At 44.7% G+C, this 22,576-nt stretch overlaps 1 protein-coding gene across 4 annotated transcripts in view; it reads left to right on the top strand.

Moving 5' to 3' along the window:
- The window catches only part of PSD (pleckstrin and Sec7 domain containing), a gene marked incomplete at its 5' end in the record, with an annotated part of 89,838 nt that overhangs the window by 49,941 nt on the left and 17,321 nt on the right, over positions 1-22,576 (top strand). For all 4 annotated transcript variants that reach the window (XM_083738272.1, XM_083738273.1, XM_083738275.1 and 1 more), the window contains one exon: positions 10,677-10,720. In XM_083738272.1, the coding sequence (XP_083594398.1) occupies positions 10,677-10,720 (44 nt within the window). The remainder of the gene's footprint in view (positions 1-10,676; positions 10,721-22,576) is intronic.

Here is a 22,576-nt window from a genome sequence, read left to right on the forward strand (position 1 = left end):
GCAGGTTTTGGTGTCCTCGGGTGTCTTCCCGTGTAAAAGTTGGGGTGTCTAGGCGACGTTTCGACGAGGTCTCACTCGTCATCTTCAGGCTGGTGCTTTCGGCTTCTTGTTACTGGAACAGAGCGGGATCTCAATGTTTGAGTTCCTATAAATACTGTAGAGGGGGTGTGGTGTCTAGCCTCCAATGTTCTGGGCAGAGAGGAAGTTCCCAGGCTAGTGTGCCTTTTCTTCTCAAGTAATTAAGGAACAAAAGAAGAAAAGGCACACTAGCCTGGGAACTTCCTCTCTGCCCAGAACATTGGAGGCTAGACACCACACCCCCTCTACAGTATTTATAGGAACTCAAACATTGAGATCCCGCTCTGTTCCAGTAACAAGAAGCCGAAAGCACCAGCCTGAAGATGACGAGTGAGACCTCGTCGAAACGTCGCCTAGACACCCCAACTTTTACACGGGAAGACACCCGAGGACACCAAAACCTGCATATATATATATATATATATATATAAACAGGCTTGGGGAGAACCTTTTTCAGGCAGAGGACCCATGTTGCTTTTGGGCAATCTTTGAGGGAGAAGGGACCATGTCAGTGGTGGGCAGGACCAAAGCCAGAAGTGGGCGGAGCAGTAAAAATGCCCCTCAGTTGTGTAGGCTAGTTTCTACACAAGCCCCTTCTCCAACTTCCATCCAGGCAAGAGGCACCATCAGAGTTTGAGGACACATTCCAGCCTGGAAGAAGCCCTCAAGGGTGGCATCATACAGGGCTTGTGAAGGGCGTGGCCTGGGGGATGGGTGTGGCCAAGGAGCACCCGAGGACCAGGTAGGGTGCGGTATTTTTTGCTCTATAAGACTTACTTTTCCCCACCTAAAAAGTAAGGGGAAATGTGTGTGCGTCTTATGGAGCGAATGCAGACTGCACAGCTATCACAGCAGCCAGAACAGCAAGAGGGATTGCTGCTTTCACTGCGCAGCGATCCCTCTTGCTGTTCTGGCTTCTGAGATTCAGAATATTTTTTTTCTTGTTTTCCTCCTCCCCAAACTAGGTGCGTCTTATAGAGGGAAAAATACGGTGGTTAAGCTGCTAATTCACCCGAAGGCATGGCCATTTGGAGAGCCTTCTAACTTACAATTACAGTCGTCCCTTGGTTGTTGGAACGGAATCCGTTCTGGAAGTCCATTTGACTTCCGAAAACATTTGACAACCGAGGTGCAGCTTCCGATCGGCTGCAGGAGCTTCCTGCACATAGTCGGAAACCGCAGAAGCTGCTTCGAACGTTCAGCTTCCAAAGAACGTTTGCAAACCAGAACACTCACTTGCGGGTTCGGGAGCCAAAACATTCAACTCCCAAGGCATTCGGTTTCCAAGGTACGATTGTATGTGATTCAATGAAATGTGTCCCCCAGCCATCCCTTGGAGGTGCAAGGGACTTCTTAGAGAAAGAGCAGGAGCGGCTAATTAGTTCCCTTGAGTTCTCCTCCTCCCTGTCTCCCCTGGTCATTCCCCCCAGCCACAGCTCAGTAAGTGGAAGTATATAGGACAATGCGGGTTCTGGGACAAACAGGAAGAAAAGCGTAAGGAAAAGAACCACAGCAGCTGATGTGGGCCTGATTCAGAGAGCACCAGCTCTTTGCTAACACGTCCACAACATTAGAGTTATCTTTCCCCTTTGCAGGCAGAGCTCAGGTCCCGTCCCCCGTCCCCCATCATCACACTGAGGCCATTACTTGAGAGGTGAGGAATGCAATTACTCCTAACTTGGTGGATTGATTGAGATGTTCAGCTTCCCTTTCCTTCTGCAAATCATTCTCCCCAGGGTGAGGGACACTGGTGAATTATCTGGTGAGAAAGGCTACCTCTTTGATTTTGCTTTACTCACTGTTCAGCCAAATATTTGCCTTGCCTTGCTTTTGAAAGCTGCTCGCATCCTGTCTGCACAGCCTGCCGGTGGATCGCAGGTGTTTCCTCTACGCCAGGAGTGCCTAACCTCAGGGCTTCCAGATGTTATGGAACTCCTGCTTGCAGTATGGCCACTGGTCAGGGTGAAAGGACTTAGATTTCATATAATCGCAATGCAGGAACCTGTCCACAGCCATCGCTGGGTGGGCTCGAACCACCAACCTTCTGGTTAGCAGCCAGGTGCATTAACCCACTGCACCATAAGGTTTCCAGCATCTGGAAGGCAACAGGTTTCCCATCCCTGTTCTAGAGCAAGACCTTCGGAGCAGTTTATCTCTTTCCCTGAGGTTTTGGAAATTGCCTGCCCCAGGCTGAGGGAAGAACATTTTTGGTGAGGCCAGCAAGTTCTGCGCTCTTCCAGAGAAGGCTGTGACCTTCTTAAAAAGTCTCTCCCATCAATATTGCTGTGGCTGCTTTAGTTTTTGACATCTGCCTGCCCAGAGCTAATGAAGAGCTTTTAACTAACTCAGGTGAGAAGAAAAATGAAGCTGTTTTTCTTAACGGTTCATAAAGCCTCATCCTGGGCAGCTATATAATTGCTTCTATTTTTGACGGCACATTTCATCTCCCGGGGGGCAGAATGGTGCATTGGTTGAAATTCTTCAAGGTTTCAAATATGAGGAGGAAAGGATCCGTGAATTTAACGATGGTAGCTGGTTTTGTGAGTGATTTCAGCTCAAAGGGCAAGAGGTTCACATAACATTAACAGCAGTGTTTGAAATTAGCCAGGCGCATTTTGCACCTCGCTAACGACCACCTGGTGGCGCTGTGGGTTAAACCACAGAGCCTAGGACTTGCCGATCAGAAGGTTGGCGGTTCGAATCCCCGTGACGGTGTGAGCTCCCGTTGCTTGATCCCTGCTCCTGCCAACCTAGCAGTTCGAAAGCACGTCAGAGTGCAAGTAGATAAATAGGTACCGCTCCGGCAGGAAGGAAAACAGCGTTTCCGTGCGCTACTCTGGTTCGCAGGAAGCGGCTTAGTTATGCTGGCCACATGATCTGGAAGCTGTACGCCGGCTCCCTCGGCCAATAAAGCGAGATGAGCACTGCAACTCCAGAGTCGGTCATGAGTGGACCTAATGGTCAGGGGTCCCCTAACGACCACCTGAGACCAAGTGAAGATGTCTGGGTGCTAGGATGGTGCCTGACATTTCCACCATCTGGAGGTGCATGCCTGGGGATCATTGGATCGGGACAGTTTTCACACACTAATACCCCACCCTGTAGAGTTCTGTTTCATCTGCGCAATCAAAATGAATTTCAGGAACCTAAATGCTGTTAGCCTGAGCAGGAGCAATGAACAGTTAACTGTTGTTGCTTGTCTTCACTTAACCACCTATCTGCCCTGCTCACAGTTGTGAAGAATATTCTTATTTTATGAATGGTTCATGTCACCATTAAGAAAAAGAGCTCGGAATAGGTCAATAGATATGTGGACTGGCCCTGGATCAAGTGACTTTCCTTAAGTTCTTAGAGTTTTTAACCTAGCTCAAGGTTGTCATCTGAACTAGCCAGCTGTTTACCTGAGAATAATAATAATAATAATAATAATAATAATAATAATAATAATAATAATAATTTATAGCCCACCCATCTGGCTGGGTTTCCCCAGCCACTCTGGGCGGCTTCCAGCAGAATAGTAAAATACAACAGTGTATATTAAAATACAATAGTCTATCAATCACAGTCACTCCCATCATTTGAAAAAGAAGACTTTAGAGCCGTTTTGCCCAAAAATGGCAACTAGACTTTCAATTTCAGCAATTGTAACCTTGGTTTAAGCAGCCATTTGGTACCCAGCTTATATATCTGAGGTTCTAACACTGCATAGTAGATGTAACCCATGGTTGAGCATTCCAGCTCTGATTTAGTTTCCCCCTTGAAAATGGAGTTGTAGCCCAGGGAAGGTCCTAGCCTAGTTGTAGAATTTAGCTGTAAAAATTTAGTCCCCAGCATCTCTTTCAGGTTTGAAAAGACCCCTGCCTGAAACCATAGGAAGTTGCTGTTTAGTGTCAATGATACCAGGCTAGACAAACCAGTGGTCTACCTCTTGTATAAAGCAGTTTCCTAGGGTCCTTTCTACCTGGCAAATCCCTTAAATGCGTCCTGGTGAAAACCAAGGACTTAAAAGGAAGCCACATGCCCGCCACACTTAAGAAAGGATCATACAGTGAATAGATTTGGTTCCTTTTGTTTTTTTTTTTTATATAATATTTTTTATTAGTTTTATGAAATACAGAAAAAAGAATAAAGAGCATATTATAAAAGTAGAGAAAGAAAGTTACAAATTTTCTTGTTCTTTTTTCCAAATCTACTGGACTTCCCCGCGTCCTCCCAACCCTGCATTCTCTGTGATACATAACGTCAGCAATTTGTTAACTTGTTTCAATACTTGTTGTATCTTTCATTTTATCATGTTACCCAATTTCAAATATATTGTAACCCAAATCATGTACGTTTTCATTTTAACACAATAAAGTTGTTTCATTATTCTATCTCTGACTTCTTGTACCTTAATTTCCATTTCTTTAGTTTAACATTGCTGAAGCTAGAATTTCCTAAAAGGTGCGTTTTTTAACATTCATACAACTTATAATGTTTTTCCAAATAGTCCTTAAATTTTTTCCAGTCCTCCTCGATTGTTTCTTCTCCCAAGTCTCGGATTCTGCCAGTCATTTCGGCCAGTTCCATGTAGTCCATCAACTGCGTTTGCCATTCCTCCAGTGTGGGTAAATCTTGTGACTTCCAATATTTTGCAATCAAGATCCTTGCTGCTGTGGTGGCGTACATAAAAAAAGTTCTATCCTTCTTAAACACCCTCTGGTCCACCATGCCCAAAAGGAAGGCCTCTGGTTTCTTAGGTAAGGTAAATCTAAGTACCTTTTTTAGTTCATTATGAATCATTTCCCAGAAGGCCTTCACCTTCGGGCAGGTCCACCAGAGGTGAAAGAATGTCCCTTCCGCCTCCTTACATTTCCAACATTTATTATCAGACAGGTGATATATCTTAGCAAGCTTGACTGGGGTCATGTACCACCGGTATATCATTTTCATAATGTTTTCCTTCAAGGCACTACATGCCGTAAATTTCATTCCGGTGTTCCATAACCTTTCCCAGTCTTCAAACATAATGTTATGCCCCAAATCCTGCGCCCACTTTATCATGGCGGATTTGACTGTCTCATCCTGAGTATTCCATTTAAGCAGCAGGTTATACATTCTCGAAAGTAGTTTACTTTTTGGTTCTAACAATTCTGTCTCTAGTTTCGATTTTTCCACCTGGAATCCAACCTTCTTATCTACTTTAAAGACCTCTTGAATTTGTGCATAATGCAACCAATCTCGCACCTTGTTTTTTAGTTTTTCCAAGCTCTGCAACCTCCAATTGTCTCCAGTCTTTTCAATAATTTCCCCATATTTAGGCCAATTGGCTTCCATATTAGGTCTCTTACGTGCCTTGGCCTCCACTAGATTTGGTTCCTTTTGACCCTACAGCAGGCATGGCCAAACTTGGCCCTCCGGCTATTTATATATATATATGGTAATTTTTATTGGTTTTTGCACACATTTTCCCAACATAACATCCCATCTTATACAATATAACAAACCTTTGGCTATCACAGCCTAGGACTTCCGTCAACCTCGATTAATGGTTTTCTAACTTTCTTTCTCATTTTGCATTTTATTTTAATAGTTATTGCTATAAAATCCAAATCTTAAATAAACTCCTCCTTAGTCCTTTTTCCGCAATAATTCATATAATGCAAAACTTCTTGCAACCCTACAAGCGATGTCAATTGATTACAATTGCCTTTCAAATATATCATTCTTCCAATCTTTTAGGAAAGTCTGGTCTTGCTGGTTCCAAATTTTTCCAGTTAATTTCGCCAACTCGGCATAGTCCATCAGTTTCATTTGCCATTCTTCTTTTGTTGGTAGTTCTTCTTGCTTCCATCGCTGGGCTAATAGTTTTCTTGCTGCTGTTGTCACATATAAAAACAATTTTTTATCATGCTTATAAATCTCTGTATCGACTATACGGCCCTCCAGCTATTTTGGGACTACAATTCCCATCATCCCTGACCACTGGTCCTGTTAGCTAGGGATGATGGGAGTTGTAATCCCAAAACAGCTGGAGGGCCGAATTTGGCCGTGCCTGCCCTACAGTGTTTCCTATACTTGGGTCTCCAGCTGTTTTTGGACTACAACCCCCATCATCCCTAGCTAGCAAGAGTCAGGCTTGATGGGAATCGTAGGGAAGGGTCAGGCATCTATTCCCAGATCTTCTGCTCTTGTTTTCCTTGGAGATATAAAAGCAGGCTTTTATTCAGTGTGTGTGGATAGAAAGTATTGGGTTGACTTGTAAGAGGTGTGTGGTATTTTGACTGTTAAAAGGCTAGCCTTGTCTTAAACCAGTTTTAAAAGACTCAATATAACTGAAACTCCTAAAGCATATCTTTTTTAAAGTCTGCTTTTTTATATACGTTGGGGAGTAACCCCACCTCCTTAAAAAAACAAAAACCTACCATCTTTGAGGGCAAGGCCTGCAGGTGTCTGCATTTTACTTATCAGCAACCTTACACAAGCTGCTCCATGGTTTTTGCTCTTTCAGATTTCTGTTTAGAATAAACAAACAGGCTTCTTCTTCTTATTATTATTATTATTATTATTATTATTATTATATTTATTCATCACTTTTCTCCCCCCAAAAAGTGAAGCTCAAAGCAGCTTACCAAAATGAACATTGGAAACAAATATAAAAATTCACAAAGATGGGGAAATGCAGCCTTACCCACTATAGAAGACTGACTGATAAAACTCTTGGACTTGGCTGAGATGGCAAAGTTAACATGCTCAATTAAAGAAAATTAGAGAAAACGCCATTACTGGCATTTGTTAAGGATTAGAAATTTTTTACGGACCTTTTGAGTGAAAGAGAAAATGAACTTGTAGTAGCTGGAGTTGAAGATGGGGAAAAAATACTGGTTTATAGAAAGAATGGTTGGATCTTACAGAGCGAATACTGTATCTTTATTCTTTATTCTCTCTTTCTTTCTTTAGTTTTTTCCCCTCTTCTTTTCTCCTTTCTGCTTTTTTTTTTTTAGACTAAGAAGCTATTTTACACCAGCCTATTATAAAAAAGATACGTTGTAATGGGCATGTATTTTTTGTATATCTCTGAATAAGTATGGGTATCCTAAAACACGCAAGCACTATCCGGATTAAACAGATCCGGCTCCACCCCACTCAAAGATAGGTAGAAAATTAAGGTCCAAAGCCCTGGGTGAATAGCAATATTTTTGCCTGGCACCTAAAAAAAAGGCAGTGATGGTGCCAGGTGTTCTGCCCTGGGGAGAGCATTCCGTAAGTGAGGAGCCACCACAGAGAAGGGCTGTTCTTGAGTTGCCACCCTCTGAACCATGGGTCAGCAAACTTTTTCAGCCGGTCCACTGTCCCTCAGACCATGTGATGGACCGGACTATATTTTGGAAAAAAAAATATATGAACGAATTCCTATGCCTCACAAGTAACCCAGAGATGCATTTTAAATAAAAGGACACATTCTACTCTTGTAAAAACACCAGGCAGGCCCCACAAATAACCCAGAGATGCATTTTAAATCAAAGGACACATTCTACTCATGTAAAAACACGCTGATTCCCGGACCGTCTGCAGGCTGGATTTAGAAGGATCCGGCCCCCGGGCCTTAGTTTGCCTACCCATGCTCTGGACCTCTCTCAGATGGGGCACAGCCACAGTTTCTGAAATGTCTTCAAAGGCAGCCCCACCTATAATGCATTTCCGTAGACAAGAAAAGTAAGGATATCCCTGTCCCGATAGGGACATAGCTTGGCCACCAGCCCAAGCTGATGGAAGGCCCTTCATGCTACTACATAAGCCTCAAGCGACAGTAATGGCTCCAGACGTGCCCCCAAGCTATGTACCTGCACCTTCAGAGGGGATGTAATTCAAGGACAACAGGTCGTGCCTCATCTGTCCAGCTTAGGACCCCACACACTGACAGAACTCCAGCCTTACCTGGATTGAGCTTCAGATATCAGTCTGATACAGGCATCCCCAACCTTCGGCCCTCCAGATGTTTTGGACTACAGTTCCCATCATCCCTGACCACTGGTCCTGTTAGCTAGGGATCATGGGAGTTGTAGGCCAAAACATCTGGAGGGCGGCAGGCTGAGGATGCCTGGTCTAATACATCCACTGCCCTGGATATTAATAATAAAAAAATGTGGGCTCTCTTTTGTAACCTTTGGAAACATTTTTGTTCCCCTTTAAATGAAGCGGAGGAAAGCTTTTCATCACTTGTAGTTGGGCATTTCGTTGGGGTTTCGAAGCAGTTGCATTTGGAGAATCAATCCAGCCCGCAGACCCACCAGCTGACCAGAGGGCTAGATCCAGCCCCCTAAATGGCGCTGAGGACCATCACTTCCAGTCCCATAATTATTCCCTCCAGTGCTTTTGGTGAGCCCACATAGAACAGATCTACCGTTTTTCCTGTATCTGGTAAAGTAGGTTTCTGGGGTGCATTGTTAACAATATGCTGATGATATACAGATCCTTTTTTTATTAAATTTGTGACTTCTATAATCGGAGTAAACATTCTTGAGATCTCTCTGTAAGCCTGAAATCTCCCAGTGTGGTGTAGTGGTTAGGAGCGGTAGTCTTGTAATCTGGGGAACCGGGTTCGCGTCTCCGCTCCTCCACATGCAGCTGCTGGGTGACCTTGGGCCAGTCACACTTCTCTGAAGTCTCTCAGCCCCACTCACCTCACAGAGTGTTTGTTGTGGGGGAGGAAGGGAAAGGAGAATGTTAGCCGCTTTGAGACTCCTTCGGGTACTGATAAAGCGGGATATCAAATCCAAACTCTTCTTCTTCTTCCCTGTTAATGAGGGTAAACACTATAATTAGCAGTGCAATGGTACAAGGACCCTGGACCAGGGCTGTCTTAAGCATATGCAGCGCCGGGATGCAAAGATCCGCCTGGCGCCCCCCCCCCCTGCGGGTTGCCCAGTCCCAGGCACGCAGGAGGGCTGAGCTGGCCGGCCGCCCTAGTGTCTCGCTGGCTTGGTCTCCCCCAAACTCACGGCACAGAGCCGCCCACAATAGAAGAGCCTGGCGCAGTGCTCCGACCAGTGGAGATTGAGACCCCAGACTCAACTCTCTCTTTAAAAAAAAAATAATAGTTGTGTTTTTTTAACATATCATTTTCAACAGTAATTAAACATACTTTCACATCTTATTCAAATTTTTGACTTCCATCAATCCTGTCTGAAAATTTTCCAATCTAATCTCTCAGTATGCATTTCTTATCTTCCCTATTACATTTCAAACTCATTACCGATATCTCTATCTTTTTCTACTTTGTAACACTTCGTATATTTCTCCTTACAAAACTTCTTGTAGTCCTACTAGCATAATTTGTTGATTACAGTTGCTCTTCAAATAATTCATATACTTCTTCCAATCTTCTGTAAATCTCTGGTCCCGCAGGTTTCGAATCCTTCCTGTCATTTTGTCCAATTCTGCATACTCCATTAATTTCATCTCACCCCAGACTCAACTCTTGGTCCCTGGACTCTCGGCCTGGCGCCCCTGAGAGCCCGGCGCCCAGGTGCCCCGCACCCCTAGCACCTATGAGTAAGACAGCCCTGCCCGGGAGGAAAGTCTATGTTTTCAGCGAAGCTTACTTTCACATAAGCACATGCATGATTGTGACACTATAGCTACGAATTCAATTCCCACTGATTGTGGAGGAGAAATTTTCAGCACTGCTAACCCCTGGAAACTGCCTTTCTGGCTCCCGTAGCTTGTTTGCCTCTGCTAGTCATCTGTAGCATCATTTTGGATTGTGTATCTTTTATCTGAGCTTCTGTGATTAGTTTTTTTTAAAAAATAATACCCTCTGGTCTTCCCGGAGGCAGTTGACCTTCCTGGTTCCCCCCTCCCCCACTTCAGCTCCCTTTTATCTAATCCCTTCTTATCACCGTGTTGCACATTCTGAACAATTTTCACTCCCATGCATACGAACTGGGCTAGCGTTGTGGTCCTCGTTTCCAAGCACTTGACATCTCAAACTGGGCTGCATTCACTGTTTAGGATTAAATGCTGAGTTGCCTCTTATCGTTACTCAAAATGAATTATATACGCATCTTAAGAACATTGGGCCGAGTTGTTGCACTAGTGGAAGCAAGCACAAAAAGCCCTGCTAGTGAAGCTGGGAACCTCTCACAATCCCCTTGGAAGGGTCCGAGGACCCCCAGAACAGTGTGCAGAGGGGGGGAGAGAGGAATTTGCTCTGTCTGGATTGGAAGCAGAAATGTTGGTGTTAAGTTGTGGGTGAACATATCAGACAACACAGCAATTCTTCAAGCAGCTCTTGTTTATTCACAGGCCAGAACAGAACTGAACTGAAGGGTTCAGCCAGCCTGCTTATATAGAGCTCCACTAGAACGCAACAGTAACCATTTTCTGTAACTATCCAATCGCTGAACGTCACTTTCAATCCCTTATTTGCATATGTGGACCTGAGTGAAAACTATCTACAGTATCCCCCTGCTGGCCCAGGGTGAGAATTTCAGTACATAACAGTTGGTTCTGAGGGAGCACTGTCCCTGGCGCCTGGTTGAACTCCACTCATTTTTCTCTTTGTAATGACTCGGTTAAAATTCTGACGACGCTTATACTTCTTTTTCTCTCCGCAGGCTTTGTATAGCTCCATCAAGAACGAAAAGCTACAGTGGGCTATGTGAGTACCTGCTTATTTTTCCCTTTCTCTGAACATCCCCTTGTTTTCTCCTCTTCCTTTGAACCCTTGCTGTCATCATTATTTTTTCAATTTGTATCCCGCCCTACATTCGTAGATCACAGGGCGGTTTACAACGTAATATAAAGGACACAGAATGCATAATGAAAATAAGAAAGAAAACAAGCCAATAATCTCCCCTCCCACAACAACATCTAAAAGGGCATCGGGTGTCAATCAGCAAAGGTCTGGTTGAAGAGGAACATTTTTGCCTGGCGCCTAAAGGTGTATAATGAAGGCCCATTCTCATGTTGCCACCCTCCAGACCTTTTGTGAAGGAGGCACACGAAGGAGGGCCACAGATGATGATTGCTGGGTCTGGGAGGCGGTCCTTGAGGTATTGCGGTCCTGAGCCATTTACCTTCAGCATTTATAGCAGGAAAATGGCAAGCTTGTCGTGCAAGCACATGCAAGACGTATGCTGCAGGCACGTAATGTCCTGCCTGTATTAATTACAGAAATTGGCATTTGTCTTTCGGAGTTCTTGAATATCCACATCGCTCTCCTGCAAAAGACTGGGGGACGAGGAAGGGAAATGGTTTGTTGTAGACAGAAGGTGCATCGCAGTCGCATCACTTTCTTTCCATTGTCTGCACTCTTGCTGCATTCAGATGGCACTTTATTCTGTCAATTATTATTTTTTTGCATTTTGTGTGATCTTTTACATACTATGGAAGCCATTTCCGGAATCTAAATTTATGGGTCACTTCTATGTTAACTGCTTCCAGAAAGGGGGACGGGGGGGGAGCATCTACAACTCTGTTACCATGGAAGATCACATTTCAGTTGTAACTTTCCTGTGGTTTTAACAACGATGCCACCCGTTACTTTGGGGTGATATTCCGGCAAATGGTTGTTTCCCGCTGTGCAAAATTTTGCATGCCCTGGTGGTTGCATCAAAAAGCCACACTTCCATAAAGCAAACAGGTACTGCAGTATAAAAGGAAAGTTAGAAATTGGGGCAGAGATGCTAGCATTATAGCCAGTAAAACTAAATGCAACCTGTGCCTTGATGGAAAACATTGATCTATGTTAGAGAAGCATAAAGGAGTCAATTTTTTATCTCGTGGACTATTCCTGCAACTCTAAACCACCTAGGCGGGTGCCTTGTTGTTGTTGTTTAGTTGTGTCCAACTCTTCGTGACCCCATGGACCAGAACACGCCAGGCACTCCTGTCTTCCACTGCCTCCCGCAGTTTGCTCAAACTCATGCTGGTAGCTTCGAGAACACTATCCAATCATCTCGTCCTCTGTCGCCCCCTTCTCCTTGTGCCCCCCATCTTTCCCAACATCAGGGTCTTTTCCAGGGAGTCTTCTCTTCTCATGAGGTGGCCAAAGTATTGGAGCCTCAGCTTCAGGATCTGTCCTTCCAGTGAGCACTCAGGGCTGATTTCCTTCAGAATGGAGAGGTTTGATCTTCTTGCAGTCCATGGGACTCTCAAGAGTCTCCTCCAGCACCATAATTCAAAAGCATCAATTCTTTGGCGATCAGCCTTCTTTATGGTCCAGCTCTCACTTCCATACATCACTACTGGGAAAACCATTGCTTTAACTATATGGACCTTTGTCGGCAAGGTGATGTCTCTGCTTTTTAAGATGTTGTCTAGGTTTGTCATTGATTTTCTCCCAAGAAGCAGGCGGCTTTTAATTTCGTGGTTGCTGTCACCATCTGCAGTGATCATAGAGCCCAAGAAAGTAAAATCTTTCACTGCCTCGTTTTGGACCAAACTGGCCAGGCTGTTGTTTTTGCTGTTGTTAAACGAAAAGTAGCTATAGGAGGCTGCAGTCTTAAGCAGGCAATGAGTGGATGGGAAAGAGTTACTCAGTTCTGCTTTTTTTCTGCTCAACATCCCACCCAGCTTCTATTCTTCCCAAAGAGGGAAGGATACAGGTTCCCATATCTTTTTCTCCTCTGGGAGAGAAGTAGCTAGAAAATTACCCCACCCACCAGTTCTCTCTTTAAGATTCCAGCCTTCTGCAGTTGCTTTTTGAGTGTTAAAAAAAAATCAAACTGCACACCACAGTCCTTTTGTGAAATTGCAATCTTGCATATAGGTTTGGTTGGCAATTGGTTTAGGTCTTCGGAGCGCAAGTGTCTAATTTGTGGTGAATGTTTTGAGAAAGAAGGTTTGCCATTTACAAGAACTTTAGTCAGTTTCCATCGGGCATCGTTTAAAAGTGTAAAGCTGCCACATTGCGTTCTTGGTCACTGTCTTCGGGAGTGAGTCCTTTGTTTTTGGTGGGAATCTCCAACTGTTCCAATGCAGTAAGCTCAGTTTTTTAGGTCTGTGGCTTAAAAATATTGCCCAGATTAAACCAGAATAAAAGGTCAGTTAGGCCGACTATACTTTATTTTCTGTTGCTCAGTTCTGTGTTTGTATGTGTGTTTTCTTCTTAAAATGGACATTTATTTAATTATTTTAGAAGCATCTGGAAGGGCACTAGTTTGGGAAAGGCTGTTCCACAGGATTAACGAGTACTTTAAAGAGCTGGGTAGACTCATGACTTACATCATGAGCATAACTATTATTATTAGTGCTGTATTTCTAGAAAAAGAGGTGCCAGAACTTACCATCAACACCTCCCTCGTTCTCTTAGAATGCCAATGGCGCCCACCTGAGAAGTGCCACAACTGAGTTCCGGCAAGTTTCAGCTGAAAAAAACCCTGCTGATGATTATTAAAAATAAAGATATCATTGACTTATTAATCACATTCTAAACAATCATCTCAAGGGGATGCACACTAAAGATAATTGAAGAGAGTTTAAAAGTCATAAACAGCAAATATTTTTAAGATGAAGCTAAAACCATACAAAGTAGCCTTATCAAGATAAAGACCCATTTCTGTGTCTGGGAAAGCCATTCAGAACAAAAAAGCACCGATATGGGTGCCTATCCTATTTTGACGGGAATGTTATTCCATAGAACAAGGGCAGCAACACTAAAAGTCCTGCTCTAAGCTGCTGGGGAACGGGTTTCTGAGATCTTTGCTGGGGGTGGAATAGATGACCATTTGGGTCAATGATTAAGCTTATTAAATATCATCAACAAAAACAACAACAAAAATGTCACGTGGTCAATACTTAGTCACAACAACAAACTAATCATCCAGTATATATCACCCAAAACCACTTTGAAGTCCATATCATTATATCAGTTTCATAATTTTTGACCTGGCAATATATTGCGAAACATGATGCATATGTGCTATGCAAAAATCACAATGTGGGAAAAGCCATGAAAGCCAATGCTTCTCTTGATTCCTGCAGCCCCTGTTGTCTCAGCTCACCCCTGCCTCATGCAGGAGGCAGTGAATCACAAGAGCAGGCACTGGCCAAAATCACAATGCAGGGAAAACTGTGAAACCAGCTAGTGCCTCTACATAAGGTAAAGGGACCCCTGACCATTAGGTCCAGTCGTGGCGGCGCTCATCTCACTTTATTGGCCGAGGGAGCCAGCATACAGCTTCCGGGTCATGTGGCCAGCATGACGAAGCCGCTTCTGGCGAACCAGAGCAGCGCATGGAAACGCCGTTTATCTTCCCGCTGGAAGGTATCTACTTGCACTGGTGTGCTTTCGAACTGCTAGGTTGGCAGGAGCAGGGACCGAGCAACAGGAGCTCACCCCGTCGTGGGAATTCGAACCGCTGACCTTCTGATCAGCAAGTCCTAGGCTCTGTGGTTTAACCCACAACGCCACCCGTGTCCCCTAGTGCCTCCACATAGCTCCATCCTTATTTCAGACACTGTGATATATCTGTATAATGTGATGTTTAGCTGGTGATAGATTGCGAAGTTGAAAACCAGGTAGCACCCAGCCCTACGCAGTACATCAAAAGAGAGCCTTCACTGAAGTTCTCAGTGGGCAGGCAGAATCATGTAGGCATCCCTTCTTAAATACCCCGGTCCCAGTCATTTAGAACTTTAAAGGAAGAGTTGCAGCTGACTCCCAAGCTGAAGCCGGACAAACGCACTCCATCAAAACGACACTCAACACACTACTCTGCACTGGTTCCTACTAAGCAAAAGGACTTCTGTCTTGTCTGAATTACCGTATTATATTCTGCTCTCACAAGTAAATGTTGGATCATAGAACTGTAGAGTTGGAAGGGACCCCAAGGGACATCTAGTCCAACCCCCTGCAATGCAGGAATCTCAACTCAAAGCATCCATGACAAATGAATCTCCTTGAAGGGAGATGTTTCTACTTTCATCTTCCTAGACTTAAGGATCTACAATATGAAACTCCACAACTGAAAATAAAGTAACCCCAACAAGGCATTGATTTCCATCTCGGTACAGTGGTGCCCCGCAAGACGAATGCCTCGCAAGACGGAAAACCCGCTAGACGAAAGGGTTTTCCGTTTTGGAGGCGCTTCGCAAAACGAATTTCCCTATGGGCTTGCTTCGCAGGACGAAAATGTCTTGCCAGTTCCTGTGGGTTTTTTCCCCTTTCCCCCCCTTTTCCTAAGCCGCTAAGCCGCTGATCCGCTGATAAGCCACTTAACAGCTGATCGCTAAAAGCCGCTAAACCGCTAATAGCACTAATCCGCTAAGCTGTCAATGGGCTTGCTTCGCAAGACGAAAAAACCGCTATACGAAGAGCCTCACGGAACGGATTAATTTCGTCTTGCGAGGCACCACTGTGCTAATTTGGGCATGAATTATACAGTTCTCGTTTGATAGTGTATTTTCGAATCTGGTTACGTTATAACAAATCCCAAAGGAACAAAGAGGTAATAAGACAAAATAGATGTATCTTTTTCATTCTGTCCCATTCCTGCAGCGTTGCTGACATTGGGAGGGTTGGTTTTTCAAGTAGACATAAATGTCTGGATTTTAATTTTTTTTAATACCATTGACAAAAATTCAGTGTCATCCTAGAACACTGTTTCCGCTGCATACTATATGAGATCTTCATTTATTTGGCATTAAGAGATGACTTTCAGACATAAGGCGTAAACCCCAATGAGCACAATAGGACCTGCTTCTGAGTGTGCTCTAAGGATTTATTATTATTGCCTTTGGATAATAGCTGATGGGTCTGTTGATGGAGTTGACTTACTTTTCTGCTCTCCTGCAAACCGGCTAGCTTATTCATTTGATACATACCTTGCCTTTTGAACGAATGATTCTCGGCAGCTTACAATCAGTTGTAATAATGTACATGTGTGTATATACACACACACACACACACACACACACACACACACAAATATATATCGTTCCAATTTTTTAGTATATGTGCTGCCAAAGCGAGCACACATATATGTATATGCGCACAAAGACACGCAGACCCCAAACCCACACAATTGAACAGTCCTTGGTTCCCTGGCCAATTAATGAGCCAAAACATGCTTTTCTTCAGTTCTGCCATCCCAGAGCATGAAATAATTTGTCTTCCTAATTACATTTCCCCAAAATGCTCGGTAACTCCTGCTAAATTGTGGTGCCCTACTAAGATAATTCTCTCCCTGGAGAGGCCCGTCTGGTACCCACTTTGCTATCTTTCGGGCACCAGGTTTTTAAATAGCAATAATCGCTTTCTTTTCTCAGGCATTCACTTCTTAACTTTGATGAAGTTACTGCTGCCCAGTTTTTATCCACTATTTTAATGCTTTTAAAACTTGTTACTCAGGTGTGTTGTTTGTTTTTCTGAAGGTCAGTTAAGTTGCCTGAAAATTTCTATGGAAGGGTGGCATAGAACTTTTAAAGAATATATAAAATTTAGCAATATTCTTTGATTTTGGCCAAGGCACATGAATGATAGATGTCTTCTAATCTCAGACTTGGGGATGCGGGTGGCGCTGTGGGTAAAACCTCAGCGCCTAGGACTTGCCGATCGCATGGTCGGCGGTTCGAATCCCCGCGGCGGGGTGAGCTCCCGTCGTTCGGTCTCAGCTCCTGCCCACCTAGCAGTTCAAAAGCACCCTTAAGTGCAAGTAGATAAATAGGTACCGCTGTATAGCGGGAAGGTAAACGGCGTTTCCGTGTGCTGCGCTGGTGCCGGTTTGCCGGAGCAGCTTCATCACGCTGGCCACGTGACCCGGAAGTGTCTGCGGACAGCGCTGGCTCCCGGCCTCTAGAGTGAGATGAGTGCACAACCCTAGAGTCTGTCAAGACTGGCCCGTACGGGCAGGGGTACCTTTACCTTTACCTTTAATCTCAGACTTGGCAAATAATGCAAATGCTGTTTGATATTTATGCACAAGTATAATATCCCGCTTTTCTCCTTTTAAATATTTTGTTATTGTGATCCTTTTTGTTTATATTTAAAAGCAGTGTGTGTGTTTTTCTGGGGGTGGGAACTGGGGGTATGCATACCCCTAAACATTTTGTGAATCTTTGTACTTTTGTCCACTTACTGTATTTATTTCCCCTGATTTGAACTATGAAATGGTGATTTCCTTGAGTCAAAAGAAGAGTACCCCAAACATTTTTTTAAGAAAAAAAGCACTGCTTAAAAGTATTTGTTGTTTAGTCGTTTACTTGTGTCCGACTCTTCGTGACCCCATGGACCAGAGCACGCCAGGCATTCCTGTCTTCCACAGCCTCCCGCAGTTCGGTCAAACTCATGCTGGTAGCTTCGAGAACACTGTCCAACCATCTTGTCCTCTGTCGTCCCCTACTCCTTGTGCCCTCCATCTTTCCCAACATCAGGGTCTTTTCCAGGAAGTCTTCTCTTCTCATGAGGTGGCCAAAGTATTGGAGCCTCAGCTTCAGGATCTGTCCTTCCAGTGAGCACTCGGGGCTGATTTCCTTAAGAATGGATAGGTTTGATCTTCTTGCAGTCCATGGGACTCTCAAGAGTCTCCTCCAGCACCATAATTCAAAAGCATCAATTCTTCGGCGATCAGTCTTCTTTATGGTCCAGCTGTCACTTCCATGCATCACTACTGGGAAAACCATCGCTTTAACTATACAGTCCTTTGTTGGCAAAAGTATAACTATACTATTAACAACAACAACCCACTCTTCACCCCGAGGACTCAGAGCAGGTTGCAACATTAAAACATATTAAAAACAATTTATAGCAACATATAATCTCAAAAATACACATCTCAGGTGTTGCAAGCGTTTACAAGAGACGCAGATGCCATAGCTTCTCCAATATTTACTAATGAATCAGTAATGTAAAGGGATGAATTATTTTCTAGTTGGCTGGCAGTAGGGTGGCCAGGTGAAATAGAGAGGACAGGGGTCCTGCAGCTTTAATAAGTGCATGTAAGAGATAATTTTATCAGGTGTAGCTTGTAGTTGAAGGAACACTTTCTGTGATCTCTTCTTCTATACAACTTCTGAAGGTGCAGAAGTCCTGACCGCTCTCTTTCTCTTTTTCTCACCTGGCCACCCTAGGGGGCGGTGTGGTATAAGACTTTGAGGGTTTCCCAGGGACTTCCTTTTATCTTTATGAATGCCGCAAAACTTTGTGACTGTCCTATTAACGCACGGCTGTGTGACTATGTCATCTGAATTTGTGTTTCATCATGCACAACAACTGTGTCGGTCATCTGTAGAAGTCAGTATCGCTGCTTTAGATCTTATCACAAGCCACCTCTGTTTAAATCTGAAAAGGCTGAAAAGGAAACCCCACTTGCAATGATTTCATTTACTAAATTACCGTATGCATTTATATTCTGTCCTTGCTATCAACAGAATAGGGCAGATATCACCCCCGCCCAGAATACAACCATACTTTAAAAAAGATTTTTATTAGCATTCCTCAACAGTATTTTTTTATCATTTTGGATCACAACGTACAGCAGAGCTTTCCAAACTGTGTGTCGCGACACATTAGTGTATCGGCTGCAGTGTGTAGGTGTTTTGCACGAATGCACCCTGTACTCCTCCCAGGGCTGGAAAGAGGTTAGTTTAACTTCCGGTTTGCTAGTAAAACTGAATTTCTGTGTCGCGAAATGATGTGTGTCTAAAAATGTGTCACCAACGTGAAAAGTTTGGAAAGCTGGCATACAGTACATTTCTATGTGATGTCTCTGCAGTGGGATTAATACGATAACAGCTTTTCAGTTAGTACCATATTTTTTCTCCCATAGGACGCTCCGTCCCATAGGACGCACCTAATTTTGGGGGGGGGGAATAAAAGGGGGGAAATCCTTTATTTCCCCCCCAAAACCAGGTCGGGGAACAGCGGGATGGCGGCGCTGCGCCTCCCCGCTGTCCCCCGAGCTTGTGGGGCTGGCTGATGTCTGCCCAGCTCGTGGGGCGCTCTGCTTCAGGGCACCCCGCACGCCAGGCGGCAGGCTGCTTCCGCAGCATGGGGAGCCCTGCGGGAACTCCTACGGGCTCCCCAGGCTTGCTGATAGCTTCCTGAAGCCTGGAGAGCGAGACGGGTGGGTGCGCACCGATCCCTCTCGCTCTCCAAGCTTCAGCGAAAGCCTGTATTCGCCCCATAGGATGCACACAGATTTCCCCTTCATTTTTGGAGGGGGGGAAATGCATCCTATAGGGCGAAAAATACGGTATATCTGATTCTGAAACTCCGAGAGAGGCAAAGAAGGAATTTCGGCAGAAGGAACAGCTAGGCAGAATTAAGGAGATTGGAGAGAAAATTCAGACTGGTTCAGCTCAGTAGGTAGAGTAGAGAAGAAAACAAACAGCTGAACTGAGCCATGATGTTACAGCCTGCCGTTCTTGATGCCGTCGCTTGGGAATTGGTGGTGGTGCATATATCATGTGTTTTTGATGCCACTCAGGATGCTAGGAGACCTAATTGGATAACTGCATCCTCCAACTGCCACCTTCAATGCTTCATTCAGAAAGTAGATCTGCAAAAGGCTCTGACTGGAGACCATTGGCTTCCAGTACATGAAAGCTCCAGAGATCAGTACGATGAAAACTGTAGGAGCCTTTCTTGACAGGGCTCAGGGGCAATAGCTAAATGCTAACAAAATGCAAAATGATGCAAGTAAGCTTCAGTCACATCTAGGAAAGGGGGAGGGCATGGGACCAGATCCAAGTAGAGTGGAAACAGTAGAACAGGAAGGAGATGGGAATAGGGATGGTGACATTCCTCTTGAGCTGCTCGGGGACCATTTCTGCTGGAGAACAGAAGGTGCTGGTGGCCTAGAACCAATAGCTGGTGGGCATATTCAGATTCCTGGACCCTCATCTCAGCCAGAGAAGGAGGCCAGCACATCAGTGGTACCTTGGTTCTCAAACTTAATCCATTCCTGGAGTCTGTCCGACTCCCAAAACCATTCGAGAACCAAGGCACAGCTTCTGATTGGCTGCAGGAGCTTTCTGCACTCAGTCGGAAGCCGCGTCAGACGTCTGGCTTCTGAAAAGCGTTCGTAAATCGGAACACTTGTGTGTCTGCGGCATCCGGGAGCTGATTTGTTTGGGAGCCAAGCCATTCGGGAACCAAGTGTACATTGGCTAACACGGCCATAAGGTGCAAAGTGAAAAGTGTTACACGCTTCAGTTAGGAGAGGCGTTTCAAGCCCCCCAAAATGGAAGGAACGTTACAAGGTGAACAGGAACATCGCCAGCTCTGTGCGACCTCCTTTTCTGTGTATAGAGAAGATATGTTGTATCGATGAACAGTGCTTCTCCTTAAGTGCCGTCCAGGCTCCCCCTTTCTTCCCTTGGACTAGCAAGAATTGGGCCTGTGTTTCCGAATCCCAGCAATGAGCTGTGTTACATGATCAGCACCTGCCAGGAGAACAGGGAGGAGAGACTCCCACTACCCTGCAGCGCCGCAGAAACGGGTGCAAAGCGGCAAGTTTGGCAGGAGGGGAAGGTTTGGATCTCATTGTGATCATCTGACATGGAACGGATCTCTTGTCTTCTGCCAAGTCATGCCGTTCGCATCCTGTTCCTCACGGCCGCTCCCCTCTCCTGCGCAATGTTAACTCGTGCATAGAAATGAGTTACTCCCACGATAGCTAGCCTTACTTCTGCGCTGGGGCTGCCTCCCTCTCGGTTCGCAGCAGCTGTTGGGGGCTGGGGCAGAACGATTGCTTTCCAGTCTTCATCCCTACAATTCCAGGTGAGGGAGCCAGAGTAGGAATGGCACCGAGGGGGAGTGAGACTCATCACTCTGATTCTCAAAACATTAGAAAGATCTGTCTTCTCTTGTTATTCATCATTGGTGACTAGGCCAATGGTTATTTGCATGGCTCCCCCAATATATTCACTCAGAGCTCATCGGAATTTCCATAGCAATTCTCGTATTTCTTCCTCTTTCCAGAAATGGGGGGGGACACTACTAGATATCTTTTCCCCCGCTCTGATGGGAGGCATTTCTTTAAGGTTATTTCCCCCCACTTACCATATAATTTACTAGCTGGTGGAAAGGAGTTTACATACCCTGAAAGTCTCAAAGTGAGTCACTTCGGAAGATTGTTAAGACAATATAGAAAGTAAGAGTGAACTGGATTTCTTTTCATGTTTAAATCAGATTATCAGTGTGTCCCTTTCCTTCCATTTACAAATCTGGGGAATTCACATGCAGTTTTTCATGGCGCTCTCCAAAACACTCCCACATCCTCACTGCCCAAGTCCTGTCTGCGATGTAACCTTGTTCACCCTAAGTACCACCTGCCTCCAGGTATCCTGATCAATTAGAAAGGAGCAGGAGTGGTTCCTCTCCCTTGAAGTCAGAACTAGAGTAGATGTGTTTGGAACACATTTGAAGTGTTCCCCCTACAAAGTTTTGTTTGATTTTCGACTATCTGGTAGTATTCAACACCCATCCCACTCAGAGTGGAAGTTAATAGACACATCTAACTCAGGTCCATTCATTTTCATAGTTCTACTCTGAGTAAATTCAACCCACTAAGTCTGGGACCAGGATGAAACGGTTGCGTTGTCAATTTCGCCTTCACACGTGGAACTAAGAATCTGCACATTTGAGGCAGCGCTTAGAAGGGTGGTGGAGAGCAAGGCAGTGAATCTCAGATCTCTGAAGCCCCGGTTCCAGAAGAGTCGCAACTTCCACTAGGGAGAAAAGAAGTAGAGTAGATAGCAAAATGGAGGTCCCTTGCTGAGTCATGTTCGCTCTGAATGCAGCGAAGTAAGCATTTGGATCAAACCCCTTAGGTTTGAATTTATCTGGGTCCATTCTCTCTGGCAAGGTATAGGAAGTGTGGAAAAGTCAGGACTGCATCTGCAGTCAATTCCAAGGCTTGGAATTTGCCCCTTGGTGATATTAGTGTGCTGCTGAACTTAAAAATAGTTTTATTGAGGGCATTTTCCCCTAGCCGGAACTCACAGGAACTCAGTTCTGGCATCTCTCAGGCGGGCGCCATTTTTACTCCTTTCCCCTTCCTTCATTGCTTTATGTTTTACGCCACTGCTAAATCTTGCCATTTTTCAGTTAGTTAATCTTTTATTATTTATTCACTTGAAAAATTCATGCTCTGCCATTCCTTTAAGAAGCTCAAGGTGGCATGTGAAGTGATTTAAAGACCAGGGACAGTAAAAACAAGAAATAGGAAAATACGACAGCAAGCAGGTACAGTGGTACCTCGGGTTAAGAACTTAATTCGTTCGGGAGGTCTGTTCTTAACCTGAAACTGTTCTTAACCTGAAGCACCACTTTAGCTAATGGGGCCTCCCGCTGCCACTGCGCCACCGAAGCCCGATTTCTGTTCTTATCCTGAAGCAAAGTTCTTAACCTGAAGCACTATTTCTGGGTTAGCGGAGTTTGTAACCTGAAGCGTATGTAACCTGAAGCGTATGTAACCCAAGGTACCACTGTATTTAAGATAAAACATACCCCCTGGTATGTCGGGGTACTAAAGCAGTCAATGGCTTTGACCATCAAACACCTTCTTCT

This window comes from Podarcis gaigeae (assembly GCF_964106915.1).
Source record: "Podarcis gaigeae genome assembly, chromosome: 5".
NCBI lineage: Eukaryota > Metazoa > Chordata > Lepidosauria > Squamata > Lacertidae > Podarcis > Podarcis gaigeae.